The sequence below is a fragment of the Engystomops pustulosus genome, chromosome 9, assembly GCF_040894005.1.
Source record: "Engystomops pustulosus chromosome 9, aEngPut4.maternal, whole genome shotgun sequence".
Lineage (NCBI taxonomy): Eukaryota > Metazoa > Chordata > Amphibia > Anura > Leptodactylidae > Engystomops > Engystomops pustulosus.
This window is the reverse complement of record NC_092419.1, coordinates 114,170,233-114,190,410: the sequence shown is the minus strand read 5'-3', so window position 1 is coordinate 114,190,410 and position 20,178 is coordinate 114,170,233. Positions and strand designations below refer to the sequence as shown.

At 57.5% G+C, this 20,178-nt stretch overlaps 1 protein-coding gene across 1 annotated transcript; it reads right to left on the bottom strand.

Annotated features, from left to right (window-relative positions):
* Positions 1 to 5,773: 5,773 nt before the first annotated feature.
* INPP5E (inositol polyphosphate-5-phosphatase E) lies at positions 5,774 to 20,178 on the bottom strand. Its single transcript, XM_072125846.1, is given in 12 exon segments — positions 5,774 to 7,440; positions 7,632 to 7,768; positions 7,843 to 7,958; positions 8,029 to 8,190; positions 9,037 to 9,144; positions 9,257 to 9,301; positions 9,304 to 9,375; positions 10,701 to 10,825; positions 13,987 to 14,084; positions 15,364 to 15,487; positions 15,559 to 16,230; positions 20,035 to 20,178. Coding segments are annotated over 11 exon segments (1,719 nt in total). The 5' UTR covers positions 16,158 to 16,230; positions 20,035 to 20,178; the 3' UTR covers positions 5,774 to 7,307.

Below are 20,178 nucleotides of genomic sequence, written 5' to 3'. Positions count from 1 at the left end.
CCTGCTCTCCATCTAGAAGGGGTCTGGGGGTAAACACAATGATAGGGGACCCTGCTCTCCATCTAGAAGGGGTCTGGGGGTGCACACAATGATAGGGGTCCCTGCTCTCCATCTAGAGGGGGTCTGGAGGTGCACACAATGATAGGGGACCCTGCTCTCCATCTAGAAGGGGTCTGGGGGTGCACACAATGATAGGGGACCCTGCTCTCCATCTAGAAGGGGTCTGGGGGTGCACACAATGATAGGGGACCCTGCTCTCCATCTAGAAGGGGTCTGGGGGTGCACACAATGATAGGGGTCCCTGCTCTCCATCTAGAAGGGGTCTGGGGGTACACACAATGATAGGGGACCCTGCTCTCCATCTAGAAGGGGTCTGGGGGTGCACACAATGATAGGGGACCCTGCTCTCCATCTAGAAGGGGTCTGGGGGTGCACACAATGATAGGGGTCCCTGCTCTCCATCTAGAAGGGGTCTGGGGGTACACACAATGATAGGGGACCCTGCTCTCCATCTGCAGGGGGTCTGGGGGTACACACAATGATAGGGGACCCTGCTCTCCATCTGCAGGGGGTCTGGGGATACACACAATGATAGGGGACCCTGCTCTCCATCTGCAGGAGGTCTGGGGGTACACAATGATAGGGGTCCCTGCTCTCCATCTAGAAGGGGTCTGGGGGTGCACACAATGATAGGGGACCCTGCTCTCCATCTAGAAGGGGTCTGGGGGTACACACAATGATAGGGGACACTGCTCTCCATCTAAAGGGGGTCTGGGGGTACACACAATGATAGGGGACCCTGCTCTCCATCTAGAAGGGGTCTGGGGGTGCACACAATGATAGGGGTCCCTGCTCTCCATCTAGAGGGGGTCTGGGGGTACACACAATGATAGGGGACCCTGCTCTCCATCTAGAAGGGGTCTGGGGGTACACACAATGATAGGGGACCCTGCTCTCCATCTAGAAGGGGTCTGGGGGTGCACACAATGATAGGGGACCCTGCTCTCCATCTAGAAGGGGTCTGGGGGTACACACAATGATAGGGGACCCTGCTCTCCATCTAGAAGGGGTCTGGGGGTGCACACAATGATAGGGGACCCTGCTCTCCATCTAGAAGGGGTCTGGGGGTGCACACAATGATAGGGGACCCTGCTCTCCATCTAGAAGGGGTCTGGGGGTGCACACAATGATAGGGGACCCTGCTCTCCATCTAGAAGGGGTCTGGGGGTGCACACAATGATAGGGGACCCTGCTCTCCATCTAGAAGGGGTCTGGGGGTGCACACAATGATAGGAGACCCTGCTCTCCATCTAGAAGGGGTCTGGGGGTGCACACAATGATAGAGGACCCTGCTCTCCATCTGCAGGGGGTCTGGGGGTACACACAATGATAGGGGACCCTGCTCTCCATCTAGAAGGGGTCTGGGGGTACACACAATGATAGGGGACCCTGCTCTCCATCTAGAAGGGGTCTGGGGGTGCACACAATGATAGGGGTCCCTGCTCTCCATCTAGAGGGGGTCTGGGGGTACACACAATGATAGGGGACCCTGCTCTCCATCTAGAAAGGGTCTGGGGGTACACACAATGATAGGGGACCCTGCTCTCCATCTAGAAGGGGTCTGGGGGTGCACACAATGATAGGGGTCCCTGCTCTCCATCTAGAGGGGGTCGGGGGTGCACACAATGATAGGGGACCCTGCTCTCCATCTAGAAGGGGTCTGGGGGTGCACACAATGATAGAGGACCCTGCTCTCCATCTTCAGGGGATCTGGGGGTACACACAATGATAGGGGACCCTGCTCTCCATCTGCAGGAGGTCTGGGGGTGCACACAATGATAGGGGTCCCTGCTCTCCATCTGCAGGGGGTCTGGGGGTGCACACAATGATAGGGGACCCTGCTCTCCATCTAGAAGGGGTCTGGGGGTGCACACAATGATAGGGGACCCTGCTCTCCATCTAGAAGGGGTCTGGGGGTGCACACAATGATAGGGGTCCCTGCTCTCCATCTAGAAGGGGTCTGGGGGTACACACAATGATAGGGGACCCTGCTCTCCATCTAGAAGGGGTCTGGGGGTGCACACAATGATAGGGGTCCCTGCTCTCCATCTAGAAGGGGTCTGGGGGTACACACAATGATAGGGGACCCTGCTCTCCATCTAGAGGGGTCTGGGGGTGCACACAATGATAGGGGACCCTGCTCTCCATCTAGAAGGGGTCTGGGGGTGCACACAATGATAGGGGACCCTGCTCTCCATCTGCAGGGGGTCTGGGGGTACACACAATGATAGGGGACCCTGCTCTCCATCTGCAGGGGGTCTGGGGATACACACAATGATAGGGGACCCTGCTCTCCATCTAGAAGGGGTCTGGGGGTGCACACAATGATAGGGGACCCTGCTCTCCATCTGCAGGAGGTCTGGGGGTACACAATGATAGGGGTCCCTGCTCTCCATCTAGAAGGGGTCTGGGGGTGCACACAATGATAGGGGACCCTGCTCTCCATCTAGAAGGGGTCTGGGGGTACACACAATGATAGGGGACACTGCTCTCCATCTAGAGGGGGTCTGGGGGTACACACAATGATAGGGGACCCTGCTCTCCATCTAGAAGGGGTCTGGGGGTGCACACAATGATAGGGGTCCCTGCTCTCCATCTAGAGGGGGTCTGGGGGTACACACAATGATAGGGGACCCTGCTCTCCATCTAGAAGGGGTCTGGGGGTACACACAATGATAGGGGACCCTGCTCTCCATCTAGAAGGGGTCTGGGGGTGCACACAATGATAGGGGTCCCTGCTCTCCATCTAGAGGGGGTCTGGGGGTACACACAATGATAGGGGACCCTGCTCTCCATCTAGAAGGGGTCTGGGGGTACACACAATGATAGGGGACCCTGCTCTCCATCTAGAAGGGGTCTGGGGGTGCACACAATGATAGGGGTCCCTGCTCTCCATCTAGAGGGGGTCTGGGGGTGCACACAATGATAGGGGACCCTGCTCTCCATCTAGACGGGGTCTGGGGGTGCACACAATGATAGAGGACCCTGCTCTCCATCTGCAGGGGGTCTGGGGGTACACACAATGATAGGGGACCCTGCTCTCCATCTGCAGGAGGTCTGGGGGTGCACACAATGATAGGGGTCCCTGCTCTCCATCTGCAGGGGGTCTGGGGGTGCACACAATGATAGGGGACCCTGCTCTCCATCTAGAAGGGGTCTGGGGGTGCACACAATGATAGGGGACCCTGCTCTCCATCTAGAAGGGGTCTGGGGGTGCACACAATGATAGGGGTCCCTGCTCTCCATCTAGAAGGGGTCTGGGGGTGCACACAATGATAGGGGTCCCTGCTCTCCATCTAGAGGGGGTCTGGGGGTGCACACAATGATAGGGGACCCTGCTCTCCATCTAGAAGGGGTCTGGGGGTGCACACAATGATAGAGGACCCTGCTCTCCATCTGCAGGGGGTCTGGGGGTACACACAATGATAGGGGACCCTGCTCTCCATCTGCAGGAGGTCTGGGGGTGCACACAATGATAGGGGTCCCTGCTCTCCATCTGCAGGGGGTCTGGGGGTGCACACAATGATAGGGGACCCTGCTCTCCATCTAGAAGGGGTCTGGGGGTGCACACAATGATAGGGGACCCTGCTCTCCATCTAGAAGGGGTCTGGGGGTGCACACAATGATAGGGGACCCTGCTCTCCATCTAGAAGGGGTCTGGGGGTGCACACAATGATAGGGGTCCCTGCTCTCCATCTAGAAGGGGTCTGGGGGTGCACACAATGATAGGGGTCCCTGCTCTCCATCTAGAGGGGTCTGGGGGTGCACACAATGATAGGGGACCCTGCTCTCCATCTAGAAGGGGTCTGGGGGTGCACACAATGATAGGGGACCCTGCTCTCCATCTGCAGGGGGTCTGGGGGTACACACAATGATAGGGGACCCTGCTCTCCATCTGCAGGGGGTCTGGGGATACACACAATGATAGGGGTTCCTGCTCTCCATCTAGAAGGGGTCTGGGGGTGCACACAATGATAGGGGTCCGTGCTCTCCATCTAGAAGGGGTCTGGGGGTGCACACAATGATAGGGGTCCCTTCTCTCCATCTAGAAGGGGTCTGGGGGTGCACACAATGATAGGGGACCCTGCTCTCCATCTGCAGGAGGTCTGGGGGTGCACACAATGATAGGGGTCCCTGCTCTCCATCTGCAGGGGGTCTGGGGGTGCACACAATGATAGGGGACCCTGCTCTCCATCTGCAGGAGGTCTGGGGGTACACAATGATAGGGGTCCCTGCTCTCCATCTAGAAGGGGTCTGGGGGTGCACACAATGATAGGGGACCCTGCTCTCCATCTAGAAGGGGTCTGGGGGTGCACACAATGATAGGGGTCCCTGCTCTCCATCTAGAGGGGGTCTGGGGGTACACACAATGATAGGGGACCCTGCTCTCCATCTAGAAGGGGTCTGGGGGTACACACAATGATAGGGGACCCTGCTCTCCATCTAGAGGGGGTCTGGGGGTGCACACAATGATAGGGGACCCTGCTCTCCATCTAGAAGGGGTCTGGGGGTGCACACAATGATAGGGGACCCTGCTCTCCATCTAGAAGGGGTCTGGGGGTGCACACAATGATAGGGGACCCTGCTCTCCATCTAGAAGGGGTCTGGGGGTGCACACAATGATAGGGGACCCTGCTCTCCATCTGCAGGGGGTCTGGGGGTACACACAATGATAGGGGACCCTGCTCTCCATCTGCAGGGGGTCTGGGGATACACACAATGATAGGGGACCCTGCTCTCCATCTAGAAGGGGTCTGGGGGTGCACACAATGATAGGGGACCCTGCTCTCCATCTGCAGGAGGTCTGGGGGTACACAATGATAGGGGTCCCTGCTCTCCATCTAGAAGGGGTCTGGGGGTACACACAATGATAGGGGACACTGCTCTCCATCTAGAAGGGGTCTGGGGGTACACACAATGATAGGGGACCCTGCTCTCCATCTAGAAGGGGTCTGGGGGTGCACACAATGATAGGGGTCCCTGCTCTCCATCTAGAGGGGGTCTGGGGGTACACACAATGATAGGGGACCCTGCTCTCCATCTAGAAGGGGTCTGGGGGTACACACAATGATAGGGGACCCTGCTCTCCATCTAGAAGGGGTCTGGGGGTGCACACAATGATAGGGGTCCCTGCTCTCCATCTAGAGGGGGTCTGGGGGTACACACAATGATAGGGGACCCTGCTCTCCATCTAGAAGGGGTCTGGGGGTACACACAATGATAGGGGACCCTGCTCTCCATCTAGAAGGGGTCTGGGGGTGCACACAATGATAGGGGTCCCTGCTCTCCATCTAGAGGGGGTCTGGGGGTGCACACAATGATAGGGGACCCTGCTCTCCATCTAGAAGGGGTCTGGGGGTGCACACAATGATAGGGGACCCTGCTCTCCATCTAGAGGGGGTCTGGGGGTGCACACAATGATAGGGGTCCCTGCTCTCCATCTAGAAGGGGTCTGGGGGTGCACACAATGATAGGGGTCCCTGCTCTCCATCTAGAAGGGGTCTGGGGGTACACACAATGATAGGGGACCCTGCTCTCCATCTAGAGGGGGTCTGGGGGTGCACACAATGATAGGGGACCCTGCTCTCCATCTAGAAGGGGTCTGGGGGTGCACACAATGATAGGGGACCCTGCTCTCCATCTAGAAGGGGTCCCTGCAGCCCTGGTATCCTATGGATGGTTGATGTTGCAGGAAGAGGCAATAATCCGGAGCTGCAGATAAATATTTATTTACATAAATTACATGAGTGACCAGAAGAAACGTGTAGAGCGCCCCCTCCAGGCGTGTGGTGAGAAACGTGTAGAGCGCCCCCTCCAGGCGTGTGGTGAGAAACGTGTAGAGCGCCCCCTCCAGGCGTGTGGTGAGAAACGTGTAGAGCGCCCCCTCCAGGCGTGTGGTGAGAAACGTGTAGAGCGCCCCCTCCAGGCGTGTGGTGAGAAACGTGTAGAGCGCCCCCTCCAGGCGTGTGGTGAGAAACGTGTAGAGCGCCCCCTCCAGGCGTGTGGTGAGAAACGTGTAGAGCGCCCCCTCCAGGCGTGTGGTGAGAAACGTGTAGAGCGCCCCCTCCAGGCGTGTGGTGAGAAACGTGTAGAGCGCCCCCTCCAGGCGTGTGGTGAGAAACGTGTAGAGCGCCCCCTCCAGGCGTGTGGTGAGAAACGTGTAGAGCGCCCCCTCCAGGCGTGTGGTGAGAAACGTGTAGAGCGCCCCCTCCAGGCGTGTGGTGAGAAACGTGTAGAGCGCCCCCTCCAGGCGTGTGGTGAGAAACGTGCAGAGCGCCCCCTCCAGGCGTGTGGTGAGAAACGTGCAGAGCGCCCCCTCCAGGCGTGTGGTGAGAAACGTGCAGAGCGCCCCCTCCAGGCGTGTGGTGAGAAACGTGTACAGCGCCCCCTCCAGGCGTGTGGTGAGAAACGTGTACAGCGCCCCCTCCAGGCGTGTGGTGAGAAACGTGTACAGCGCCCCCTCCAGGTGTGAGGTGGGATAGCAGTAGGCCAGGAGTGCATGTAGTGCGCCCTCTCCAGGTGTGAGGTGGGATAGCAGTAGGCCAGGAGTGCATGTAGTGCGCCCTCTCCAGGTGTGAGGTGGGATAGCAGTAGGCCAGGAGTGCATGTAGTGCGCCCTCTCCAGGTGTGTGGTGGGATAGCAGTAGGCCAGGAGTGCATGTAGTGCGCCCTCTCCAGGTGTGTGGTGGGATAGCAGTAGGCCAGGAGTGCATGTAGTGCGCCCTCTCCAGGTGTGTGGTGGGATAGCAGTAGGCCAGGAGTGCATGTAGTGCGCCCTCTCCAGGTGTGAGGTGGGATAGCAGTAGGCCAGGAGTGCATGTAGTGCGCCCTCTCCAGGTGTGTGGTGGGATAGCAGTAGGCCAGGAGTGCATGTAGTGCGCCCTCTCCAGGTGTGAGGTGGGATAGCAGTAGGCCAGGAGTGCATGTAGAGCGCCCCCTCCAGGTGTGTGGTGGGATAGCAGTAGGCCAGGAGTGCATGTAGTGCGCCCTCTCCAGGTGTGAGGTGGGATAGCAGTAGGCCAGGAGTGCATGTAGTGCGCCCTCTCCAGGCGTGCGGTGGGATAGCAGTAGGCCAGGAGTGCATGTAGTGCGCCCTCTCCAGGTGTGAGGTGGGATAGCAGTAGGCCAGGAGTGCATGTAGTGCGCCCTCTCCAGGTGTGAGGTGGGATAGCAGTAGGCCAGGAATGCATGTAGTGCGCCCTCTCATCCTACGCCCCGGGGCTCTGGTGGGGGCCACTCTCAGGATGTCAGGACACTGTACAGACGCTGCTGTTTTTCTGGTTTTTGGCGGCTTGCCGTTTCTGCAGCTCTCGGGAGATCCGTCGCTTGATTCCCAGCAGATACAACTCACGATCAAACAAACCGGCAGCCAGAGGGACACTGAGGGGAGAAACAAGGGGAGACAGAGGAGCTCGCTGGGAGGTTTGTTACAGTGTATCAGCACATACGCACCAGGGGGATGCATTACATTTTAGGGGTTCATGTCCTGGGATCTAGGTTATCCCCCTGTTATGTGTCATGTGGGCGGGGTCAGATCACGTCAGACATTAGGGCGTTCCTGAAGGACTTACTTGTCTCTCCCGGGTCTGATCCTCACTTCAAACAACCCGAACACGGGCCGGTGGTCCGAAGTCCGGAGCAGGGAGCAGGAGGCGTACTTCAGGACCCGGATGTCCCCCTTATTGCGGCTCTTGTAGACCACCCGATCCTGCAGAGAGGGGGCTATTAGTCCTGTCACTATGGTTACAGATGGCATAACGCCCCCTAGTGGCCCCCTCTCACCGTATAGGATGGCGTCCTCTGCTTTGCCGTGGTGTCGTACTCGTCACATCCGATGTCAAACTTATAGGTGGGAAGAAACTGAATGTCGGCCTCCTGGAAGCCCCTGAAGATGGAGCCTGCGAGGAGGAAGGTCATGAGATTACAGGGGGACGGAGCCCCCGCGCCAGGGAGAGCCCCCCGCCTTACCCTCATTCATCTCCTTGCGGAGCTGGTCGTACTGCAGCAGGTGGGACACGTCCCGCTCCGGCCTCCGCTGCAGGAGGGAGTTCACCCCTGGACGATCCTTGTTCAGCCGGAAGTTAAAATCTCCAAACCAGAAGACTTCATCGAAACGGCTCGTCACGTCCACTGCAAGGGCAAGGAGAGGGGGGGGGGGGGGGGGGGGGGGCAGGGGTCACCTTGTTAGGGTACAGATGTAGCAGAGCTTACAGCGTGGGGTGCAGGAATAGCGGATATGGAACCCCCTCCTGTGCCTTAAAGGAATATTCTCATGCACATGTATCCATATAGATATCTGATGTGTGTAGTGTATTGTCTCGTCTGCTCTGTGTTGTTCTATTACCTCGATCCAGAAATCCCACGTCCGGGTCTCGGATATATCTGCTAACGGATTGGTTCCTCACTATATATGATCCGTTATGGACCGGGCTTATAGTAAAGGAGAACTGGATGATAAGGAGAACTTATTTGGGTTGAAGGTTCTGTTTCACTGAGGCTGGTTAAAGGGGTCTTCTAGCAATTCAGGGCTGTGATTCTGCGCCTCTTAGAACCCGTGCGTTCTGGGAGTGTCTAAAAAGGATAACTAAGTGACCTTGCCAAATCCTTCAGGGGTCCGAAATGTCACATTTTCCTTCACAGACGTCATTAAAACAATTGTCCTTGGATATGACCCCCACTTAAGCAATGATAACACATAGAAACAAATAGATTTCCACTATGAAATGTCAGGGAATTTCTGTCCTGGGGTACAGAACATTGGATCCAGGTGGTCAGGCACCTCAATAGCGCATGTGCTGGAGTGGTCGCATCCAAGGACAGCATCTCAATTCTTAGGGTCAACATGACTACATTTATGGGAAATTATCGTTACACATGCAATAGAAGAAATGTATTACATGTGACTCCCCAGGAGAGGATCCCTTTAAGGCTGGAGACACATGCAGTTTTGCTGGATTGTCATGCATGCACACTCACCGGTGCTGGAGCGGTACGGGTTGGTGTCAGGAATATTTCGGGGTAGAGCCAATCCCTCCACAATTTTCTTGTAGTCCAGAATCCTCTCTGTAACTTTCCCATCTCCAGCTGCCAAGAGAAACACCAGGATCAGGACACATGGACGTGGAGTACAGTCACTGACAGTAAGCAGAGGTAGGGACCCGCAGGATAGCTCCTGGGATAACGCGGAGAATCTTACATGTGAAATGAGACGTGATGAAGAGGAAGGAGGTCCCGAAAAAGTGAAGGCCACACCGAGCGCCCCTTTGGTCTTGATCTGAGACACGATGCGGGTGGTAACGGTGGCGAACTCCACCTCTGCAGAAGGAAAGACACAGAGCAGCGTGAGGGGGTCCCCCGAGGACACAGAGCGGAGCGAGGGCAGGGGGTCCCCCCGAGGACACAGAGCGGAGCGAGGGCAGGGGGTCCCCCCGAGGACACAGAGCGGAGCGAGGGCAGGGGGTCCCCCCGAGGACACAGAGCGGAGCGAGGGCAGGGGGTCCCCCCGAGGACACAGAGCGGAGCGAGGGCAGGGGGTCCCCCGAGGACACAGAGCGGAGCGAGGGCAGGGGGTCCCCCCGAGGACACAGAGCGGAGCGAGGGCAGGGGGTCCCCCCGAGGACACAGAGCGGAGCGAGGGCAGGGGGTCCCCCCGAGGACACAGAGCGGAGCGAGGGCAGGGGGTCCCCCCGAGGACACAGAGCGGAGCGAGGGCAGGGGGTCCCCCCGAGGACACAGAGCGAAGCGAGGGCAGGGGGTCCCCCCCGAGGACACAGAGCGAAGCGAGGGCAGGGGGTCCCCCCCGAGGACACAGAGCGAAGCGAGGGCAGGGGGTCCCCCGAGGACACCGAGCGGAGCGAGGGCAGGGGGTCCCCCCGAGGACACAGAGCGAAGCGAGGGCAGGGGGTCCCCCCGAGGACACAGAGCGAAGCGAGGGCAGGGGGTCCCCCCCGAGGACACAGAGCGAAGCGAGGGCAGGGGGTCCCCCCCGAGGACACAGAGCGGAGCGAGGGCAGGGGGTCCCCCGAGGACACAGAGCGGAGCGAGGGCAGGGGGTCCCCCGAGGACACAGAGCGGAGCGAGGGCAGGGGGTCCCCCGAGGACACAGAGCGGAGCGAGGGCAGGGGGTCCCCCCGAGGACACAGAGCGGAGCGAGGGCAGGGGGTCCCCCGAGGACACAGAGCGGAGCGAGGGCAGGGGGTCCCCCGAGGACACAGAGCGGAGCGAGGGCAGGGGGTCCCCCGAGGACACAGAGCGGAGCGAGGGCAGGGGGTCCCCCGAGGACACAGAGCGGAGCGAGGGCAGGGGGTCCCCCGAGGACACAGAGCGGAGCGAGGGCAGGGGGTCCCCCGAGGACACAGAGCGGAGCGAGGGCAGGGGGTCCCCCGAGGACACAGAGCGGAGCGAGGGCAGGGGGTCCCCCCGAGGACACAGAGCGGAGCGAGGGCAGGGGGTCCCCCCGAGGACACAGAGCGGAGCGAGGGCAGGGGGTCCCCCCGAGGACACAGAGCGGAGCGAGGGCAGGGGGTCCCCCGAGGACACAGAGCGGAGCGAGGGCAGGGGGTCCCCCGAGGACACAGAGCGGAGCGAGGGCAGGGGGTCCCCCAAACCGGCCGACAAGAAGCTCATCATTGGGGACTCACCTGAGCAAAACCAGATGAGGTCGCGGCGGATGAAGACGGAGAGGTAGAGGACGCCATGAGCGCTGGAGTGGAGCAGCACATAGTGGGGTCCCAGGGTCTCCTGGAGGCGGAGCTCCCACTCCCGCCTGTGGATACAACACATCACAAGGAGCCCGTGCAGAGCGGCAGTATATAGCGGTAGTATAGCCTGTGTATAGCGGTAGTATAGCCTGTGTATAGCGGCAGTACAGCACAGTGTATAGCGGTAGTACAGCACAGTGTATAGCGGTAGTACAGCACAGTGTATAGCGGTAGTATAGCCAGTGTATAGAGGTAGTATAGCACAGTGTATAGAGGTAGTATAGTCAGTGTATAGAGGTAGTATAGCACAGTGTATAGAGGTAGTATAGTCAGTGTATAGAGGTAGTATAGTCAGTGTATAGAGGTAGTATAGTCAGTGTATAGAGGTAGTATAGTCAGTGTATAGAGGTAGTATAGTCAGTGTATAGAGGTAGTATAGCCAGTGTATAGCGGTAGTACAGCACAGTGTATAGCGGTAGTACAGCACAGTGTATAGCGGTAGTATAGTCAGTGTATAGCGGTAGTATAGTCAGTGTATAGCGGTAGTATAGTCAGTGTATAGAGGTAGTATAGTCAGTGTATAGCGGTAGTATAGTCAGTGTATAGCGGTAGTATAGTCAGTGTATAGAGGCAGTATAGTCAGTGTATAGAGGCAGTATAGTCAGTGTATAGAGGTAGTATAGCACAGTGTATAGCGGTAGTATAGCCTGTGTATAGCGGTAGTACAGCACAGTGTATAGCGGTAGTACAGCACAGTGTATAGCGGTAGTATAGTCAGTGTATAGCGGTAGTATAGTCAGTGTATAGAGGTAGTATAGTCAGTGTATAGAGGTAGTATAGTCAGTGTATAGAGGTAGTATAGCACAGTGTATAGAGGTAGTATAGTCAGTGTATAGAGGCAGTATAGTCAGTGTATAGAGGTAGTATAGTCAGTGTATAGAGGTAGTATAGCACAGTGTATAGCGGTAGTATAGCCTGTGTATAGCGGTAGTACAGCACAGTGTATAGCGGTAGTACAGCACAGTGTATAGCGGTAGTATAGTCAGTGTATAGCGGTAGTATAGTCAGTGTATAGAGGTAGTATAGTCAGTGTATAGAGGTAGTATAGTCAGTGTATAGAGGTAGTATAGCACAGTGTATAGAGGTAGTATAGCACAGTGTATAGCGGTAGTATAGTCAGTGTATAGAGGTAGTATAGTCAGTGTATAGAGGTAGTATAGTCAGTGTATAGAGGTAGTATAGCACAGTGTATAGAGGTAGTATAGCCTGTGTATAGCGGTAGTACAGCACAGTGTATAGCGGTAGTACAGCACAGTGTATAGCGGTAGTACAGCACAGTGTATAGCGGTAGTACAGCACAGTGTATAGCGGTAGTACAGCACAGTGTATAGCGGTAGTACAGCACAGTGTATAGCGGTAGTACAGCACAGTGTATAGCGGTAGTACAGCACAGTGTATAGCGGTAGTACAGCACAGTGTATAGCGGTAGTACAGCACAGTGTATAGCGGTAGTACAGCACAGTGTATAGCGGTAGTACAGCACAGTGTATAGCGGTAGTACAGCACAGTGTATAGCGGTAGTATAGCACAGTGTATAGCGGTAGTATAGTCAGTGTATAGCGGTAGTATAGCCAGTGTATAGAGGTAGTATAGCCTGTGTATAGAGGTAGTACAGCACAGTGTATAGCGGTAGTACAGCACAGTGTATAGCGGTAGTATAGCACAGTGTATAGCGGTAGTATAGTCAGTGTATAGAGGTAGTATAGCCTGTGTATAGAGGTAGTATAGCCAGTGTATAGAGGTAGTATAGCCAGTGTATAGAGGTAGTATAGCCAGTGTATAGAGGTAGTATAGCCTGTGTATAGAGGTAGTATAGCCAGTGTATAGAGGTAGTATAGCCTGTGTATAGAGGTAGTATAGCCAGTGTATAGAGGTAGTATAGTCAGTGTATAGAGGTAGTATAGTCAGTGTATAGAGGTAGTATAGCACAGTGTATAGAGGTAGTATAGTCAGTGTATAGAGGCAGTATAGTCAGTGTATAGAGGTAGTATAGTCAGTGTATAGAGGTAGTATAGCACAGTGTATAGCGGTAGTATAGCCTGTGTATAGCGGTAGTACAGCACAGTGTATAGCGGTAGTACAGCACAGTGTATAGCGGTAGTATAGTCAGTGTATAGCGGTAGTATAGCCAGTGTATAGAGGTAGTATAGCCAGTGTATAGCGGTAGTACAGCACAGTGTATAGCGGTAGTATAGCACAGTGTATAGCGGTAGTATAGCACAGTGTATAGCGGTAGTATAGCACAGTGTATAGCGGTAGTATAGCCTGTGTATAGAGGTAGTATAGCCTGTGTATAGAGGTAGTATAGCCTGTGTATAGAGGTAGTATAGCCTGTGTATAGAGGTAGTATAGCCTGTGTATAGAGGTAGTATAGCCTGTGTATAGAGGTAGTATAGCCTGTGTATAGAGGTAGTATAGCCTGTGTATAGAGGTAGTATAGCCTGTGTATAGAGGTAGTATAGCCTGTGTATAGAGGTAGTATAGCCTGTGTATAGAGGTAGTATAGCCAGTGTATAGAGGTAGTATAGCCAGTGTATAGAGGTAGTATAGCCAGTGTATAGAGGTAGTATAGCCTGTGTATAGCGGTAGTATAGCCAGTGTATAGAGGTAGTATAGCCTGTGTATAGAGGTAGTATAGCCAGTGTATAGAGGTAGTATAGCCAGTGTATAGAGGTAGTATAGCCTGTGTATAGAGGTAGTATAGCCTGTGTATAGAGGTAGTACAGCACAGTGTATAGAGATAGTATAGCCTGTGTATAGCGGTAGTATAGTCAGTGTATAGAGGTAGTATAGTCAGTGTATAGAGGTAGTATAGCACAGTGTATAGCGGTAGTATAGTCAGTGTATAGAGGTAGTATAGTCAGTGTATAGAGGCAGTATAGTCAGTGTATAGAGGTAGTATAGTCAGTGTATAGAGGTAGTATAGTCAGTGTATAGAGGTAGTATAGTCAGTGTATAGAGGTAGTATAGCCTGTGTATAGAGGTAGTATAGCCAGTGTATAGAGGTAGTATAGCCTGTGTATAGAGGTAGTATAGCCAGTGTATAGAGGTAGTATAGCCTGTGCATAGAGGTAGTATAGCCTGTGTATAGAGGTAGTATAGCACAGTGTATAGAGATAGTATAGCCAGTATATTGCGGTATGATTAGAAGAGTCTGGATCCTCACCTGTCTGGGCTTCCCTCCTGGACCCCGATCACATACATGTCCTGTGCAAAATCATCGTCTGAAGGCAGCAGGAAGTCGTCCAGGCTCCCGGGGAGCTCCTGCACACAGCAGAGGGGGCGTTACATTATCATCTCCATCATAATACCACAGCACAGCACATACATCTAGCAGGTGTACCATAGGGGGTCCCATACATCAAGCAGGTGCCACAGGGGGTCCATACATCTAGCAGGTGTGCCATAGGGGGTCCATACATCTAGCAGGTGTGTCATAGGGGGTCCATACATCTAGCAGGTGTGCCATAGGGGGTCCATACATCTAGCAGGTGTGCCATAGGGGGTCCATACATCTAGCAGGTGTGCCATAGGGGGTCCATACATCTAGCAGGTGTGCCATAGGGGGGCCATACATCTAGCAGATGTGCCATAGGGGGGCCATACATCTAGCAGGTGTGTCATAGGGGGTCCATACATCTAGCAGGTGTGTCATAGGGGGGCCATACATCTAGCAGGTGTGTCATAGGGGGTCCATACATCTAGCAGGTGTGTCATAGGGGGTCCATACATCTAGCAGGTGTGTCATAGGGGGTCCATACATCTAGCAGGTGTGTCATAGGGGGCCATACATCTAGCAGATGTGCCATAGGGGGGCCATACATCTAGCAGGTGTGTCATAGGGGGTCCATACATCTACCAGGTGTGCCATAGGGGGGCCATACATCTAGCAGGTGTGCCATAGGGGGGCCATACATCTAGCAGGTGTGTCATAGGGGGTCCCATACATCTAGCAAGTGTGCCATAGGGGGTCCATACATCTAGCAGTTGTGCCATAGGGGGTCCATCCATCTAGCAGGTGTGTCATAGGGGGTCCATACATCTAGCAGGTGTGCCATAGGGGGTCCCATACATCTAGCAGGTGTGCCATAGGGGGTCCCATACATCTAGCAGGTGTGCCATAGGGGGTCCATACATGTGTGGCGCACAGCTGGTTGGTACAGGGAGTTAACGTCCCACAGGGCTTTTACCTGTAATGTGTTAAATAATCCACATCTCAACCTATAAATATCTCTCTCTGCCATTAACCACATTACAAAACCTGTCTGCGCACGTCCTGACCCCCCGCCAGCGCTCAACCCGTCCTATTTACAGGGGCTGGGAATGGGGGTCCAACTGCCAGGGACCTTCAGCTATTATATAAGAAATAATAAACGGTGGACAACCCCTTTAAGAAGTCCTGCTGTGTGCTCCCTGGGCCGGGCACCCCGGGGAGGGCAGAGTCATCTGCACCGGAAAGAAGGTATTTATAGAGTCCCCAGCTCAGAGCGGGTAAATATAGAGCACAGCGTGGCAGCGCAGTCCCTGGCGGCACCAGTCTCACCTTCCTTCCCTGCATGTTCCAGGTGGCAATGAAGACTCTCAGCAGCCTCTCCGGGAAATAGCGATCCAACTCCTCGGCTCCGAGCAGCGCCCCGCTGGCCAGGAGGCTCCCCTCCAAGTAACTCCTGAGAAGACATAAGGGGGGATAGAGGACCCTATTCCCATACACCTGCGCCTGCTCACGTGCGTCCCTCACCTGCTGCGGACATCCTTGGAGCGGAGGGGGGTGAGCAGGCTGTAGGTGCTTCTCATGGAGTCACACGCTGCACGGTTCAGGCTGTGGCTGCTGTGGTGGAGGAGCTGCTGCGTATAATCCCTGTAATCCGCCTCCATCCCATTAGTCGTCCTCAGGGTCTCTACCTGGGGGAGCAGCTGCGGGGGCTTTGTGTGCGTCAGGCAAGCTGTGTGGCTATTAGAGAGGTGACTGATCTGTGGAAAGCGAGACACCATGGCCGGCTGCGGGTCCTCCGTGGCCTCCTGTAGGGACCCCGTGGATGAGCCGCTCTCATTGGGGTCTGCCAGGCTCCCCTGCTTCCCCCTAAGATTCCTGCGCCAGCTGTGCTCATCCAGGGAGAAGGCTCTCTCCAGTCTCCGCACCCGGGGGGGCCTGGGTGTCACACGCTGGGGGGTCTGGCCAGGAGCACTATGGGGGGCACTGCCGCCCCCCTGCTTCTCTCTCCAGTCCCTGTCTGTTATGTCAGCGGCGCCCATCATCGTCATCCCGTTGCCTTCCACATTGACGCTTCCTGAGAGCTGAGAAGAGCGCGAGTCCTGTCGTTCCATCCTGATGGGCATGGTAGTCCAGGTTAGGGCCCCACGCAGGAGGGAGCCATCGCTGGGGGTCACTTGTTACTTCATGGAGCAGGATCTGTAAGGAGAGACATGAGATGAGTCTCGTCCCTGCTCCGCAGCCGTTCCTATAGATACAAGAACTCCGGGGAAACTCTGACGACACAAAGCACCAGAAGCTCAGCGAGTAGCAGGACCATTGTAGGAAATCAGCCTCCCCTAACACCACTTTGCACCCCAACATCAAAGAGCAGGAGGAATCAGGAAGCTATCAGTGACCCCTGCAGAGGAGGATAGCGGGGTCACAGCTCCCCCTGCAGAGGAGGATAGCGGGGTCACAGCTCCCCCTACAGAGGAGGATAGCGGGGTCACAGCTCCCCCTGCAGAGGAGGATAGCGGGGTCACAGCTCCCCCTGCAGAGGAGGATAGCGGGGTCACAGCTCGCCCTGCAGAGGAGGATAGCGGGGTCACAGCTCCCCCTGCAGAGGAGGATAGCGGGGTCAAAGCTCCCCCTGCAGAGGAGGATAGCGGGGTCACAGCTCGCCCTGCAGAGGAGGATAGCGGGGTCACAGCTCCCCCTGCAGAGGAGGATAGCGGGGTCACAGCTCCCCCTGCAGAGGAGGATAGCGGGGTCACAGCTCCCCCTGCAGAGGAGGATAGCGGGGTCACAGCTCCCCCTGCAGAGGAGGATAGCGGGGTCACAGCTCCTCCTGCAGAGGAGGATAGCGGGGTCACAGCTCCCCCTGCAGAGGAGGATAGCGGGGTCACAGCTCCCCCTGCAGAGGAGGATAGCGGGGTCACAGCTCCCCCTGCAGAGGAGGATAGCGGGGTCACAGCTCCCCGTGCAGAGGAGGATAGCGGGGTCACAGCTCCCCCTGCAGAGGAGGATAGCGGGGTCACAGCTCCCCCTGCAGAGGAGGATAGCGGGGTCACAGCTCCCCGTGCAGAGGAGGATAGCGGGGTCACAGCTCCCCGTGCAGAGGAGGATAGCGGGGTCACAGCTCCCCGTGCAGAGGAGGATAGCGGGGTCACAGCTCCCCCTGCAGAGGAGGATAGCGGGGTCACAGCTCCCCCTGCAGAGGAGGATAGCGGGGTCACAGCTCCCCGTGCAGAGGAGGATAGCGGGGTCACAGCTCCCCCTGCAGAGGAGGATAGCGGGGTCACAGCTCCCCCTGCAGAGGAGGATAGCGGGGTCACAGCTCCCCCTGCAGAGGAGGATAGCGGGGTCACAGCTCCCCCTGCAGAGGAGGATAGCGGGGTCACAGCTCCCCCTGCAGAGGAGGATAGCGGGGTCACAGCTCCCCGTGCAGAGGAGGATAGCGGGGTCACAGCTCCCCGTGCAGAGGAGGATAGCGGGGTCACAGCTCCCCGTGCAGAGGAGGATAGCGGGGTCACAGCTCCCCGTGCAGAGGAGGATAGCGGGGTCACAGCTCCCCGTGCAGAGGAGGATAGCGGGGTCACAGCTCCCCGTGCAGAGGAGGATAGCGGGGTCACAGCTCCCCGTGCAGAGGAGGATAGCGGGGTCACAGCTCCCCGTGCAGAGGAGGATAGCGGGGTCACAGCTCCCCGTGCAGAGGAGGATAGCGGGGTCACAGCTCCCCGTGCAGAGGAGGATAGCGGGGTCACAGCTCCCCGTGCAGAGGAGGATAGCGGGGTCACAGCTCCCCGTGCAGAGGAGGATAGCGGGGTCACAGCTCCCCGTGCAGAGGAGGATAGCGGGGTCACAGCTCCCCGTGCAGAGGAGGATAGCGGGGTCACAGCTCCCCGTGCAGAGGAGGATAGCGGGGTCACAGCTCCCCGTGCAGAGGAGGATAGCGGGGTCACAGCTCCCCGTGCAGAGGAGGATAGCGGGGTCACAGCTCCCCGTGCAGAGGAGGATAGCGGGGTCACAGCTCCCCGTGCAGAGGAGGATAGCGGGGTCACAGCTCCCCGTGCAGAGGAGGATAGCGGGGTCACAGCTCCCCGTGCAGAGGAGGATAGCGGGGTCACAGCTCCCCGTGCAGAGGAGGATAGCGGGGTCACAGCTCCCCCTACAGAGGACGATAGCGGGGTCACAGCTCGCCCTGCAGAGGACGATAGCGGGGTCACAGCTCCCCCTGCAGAGGAGGATAGCGGGGTCACAGCTCCCCGTGCAGAGGAGGATAGCGGGGTCACAGCTCCCCGTGCAGAGGAGGATAGCGGGGTCACAGCTCCCCGTGCAGAGGAGGATAGCGGGGTCACAGCTCGCCCTGCAGAGGAGGATAGCGGGGTCACAGCTCGCCCTGCAGAGGAGGATAGCGGGGTCACAGCTCGCCCTGCAGAGGAGGATAGCGGGGTCACAGCTCGCCCTGCAGAGGAGGATAGCGGGGTCACAGCTCGCCCTGCAGAGGAGGATAGCGGGGTCACAGCTCGCCCTGCAGAGGAGGATAGCGGGGTCACAGCTCCCCCTGCAGAGGAGGATAGCGGGGTCACAGCTCCCCCTGCAGAGGAGGATAGCGGGGTCACAGCTCGCCCTGCAGAGGAGGATAGCGGGGTCACAGCTCCCCCTGCAGAGGAGGATAGCGGGGTCACAGCTCCCCCTGCAGAGGAGGATAGCGGGGTCACAGCTCCCCCTGCAGAGGAGGATAGCGGGGTCACAGCTCCCCCTGCAGAGGAGGATAGCGGGGTCACAGCTCCCCCTGCAGAGGAGGATAGCGGGGTCACAGCTCCCCCTGCAGAGGAGGATAGCGGGGTCACAGTTCCCCCTGCAGAGGAGGATAGCGGGGTCACAGCTCCCCCTGCAGAGGAGGATAGCGGGGTCAAAGCTCCCCCTGCAGAGGAGGATAGCGGGGTCACAGCTCCCCCTGCAGAGGAGGATAGCGGGGTCACAGCTCCCCCTGCAGAGGAGGATAGCGGGGTCACAGCTCCCCCTGCAGAGGAGGATAGCGGGGTCACAGCTCCCCCTGCAGAGGAGGATAGCGGGGTCACAGCTCCCCCTGCAGAGGAGGATAGCGGGGTCACAGTTCCCCCTGCAGAGGAGGATAGCGGGGTCACAGCTCCCCCTGCAGAGGAGGATAGCGGGGTCACAGCTCCCCCTGCAGAGGAGGATAGCGGGGTCACAGCTCCCCCTGCAGAGGAGGATAGCGGGGTCAAAGCTCCCCGTGCAGAGGAGGATAGCGGGGTCACAGCTCCCCCTGCAGAGGAGGATAGCGGGGTCACAGCTCCCCGTGCAGAGGAGGATAGCGGGGTCACAGCTCCCCCTGCAGAGGAGGATAGCGGGGTCACAGCTCCCCCTGCAGAGGAGGATAGCGGGGTCACAGCTCCCCCTGCAGAGGAGGATAGCGGGGTCACAGCTCGCCCTGCAGAGGAGGATAGCGGGGTCACAGCTCGCCCTGCAGAGGAGGATAGCGGGGTCACAGCTCCCCCTGCAGAGGAGGATAGCGGGGTCAAAGCTCCCCGTGCAGAGGAGGATAGCGGGGTCACAGCTCCCCCTGCAGAGGAGGATAGCGGGGTCACAGCTCCCCGTGCAGAGGAGGATAGCGGGGTCACAGCTCCCCCTGCAGAGGAGGATAGCGGGGTCACAGCTCCCCCTGCAGAGGAGGATAGCGGGGTCACAGCTCCCCCTGCAGAGGAGGATAGCGGGGTCACAGCTCCCCCTGCAGAGGAGGATAGCGGGGTCACAGCTCCCCCTGCAGAGGAGGATAGCGGGGTCACAGCTCGCCCTGCAGAGGAGGATAGCGGGGTCACAGCTCGCCCTGCAGAGGAGGATAGCGGGGTCACAGCTCCCCCTGCAGAAGAGGATAGCGGGGTCACAGCTCCCCCTGCAGAGGAGCATAGTGGGGTCACAGCCAGGTCCTCAGGAGCAGCTCCCCGTGCACATGTTGCTCCGCCTTCCCCCGGGTGTACACCCGCCGGTATCACTCACTGTTATGAGTCTCCAGTGTCCCTAACCCCGCGATGTCTGCGCCCCAACATCTCGGCTCCTGGTAGCCAGGACAACCAACGCCATAGAGACGAAGAGACCCGAGCAGACCGCACAGCGGCCACCAGTGGCGGGAGGTGAGTACTG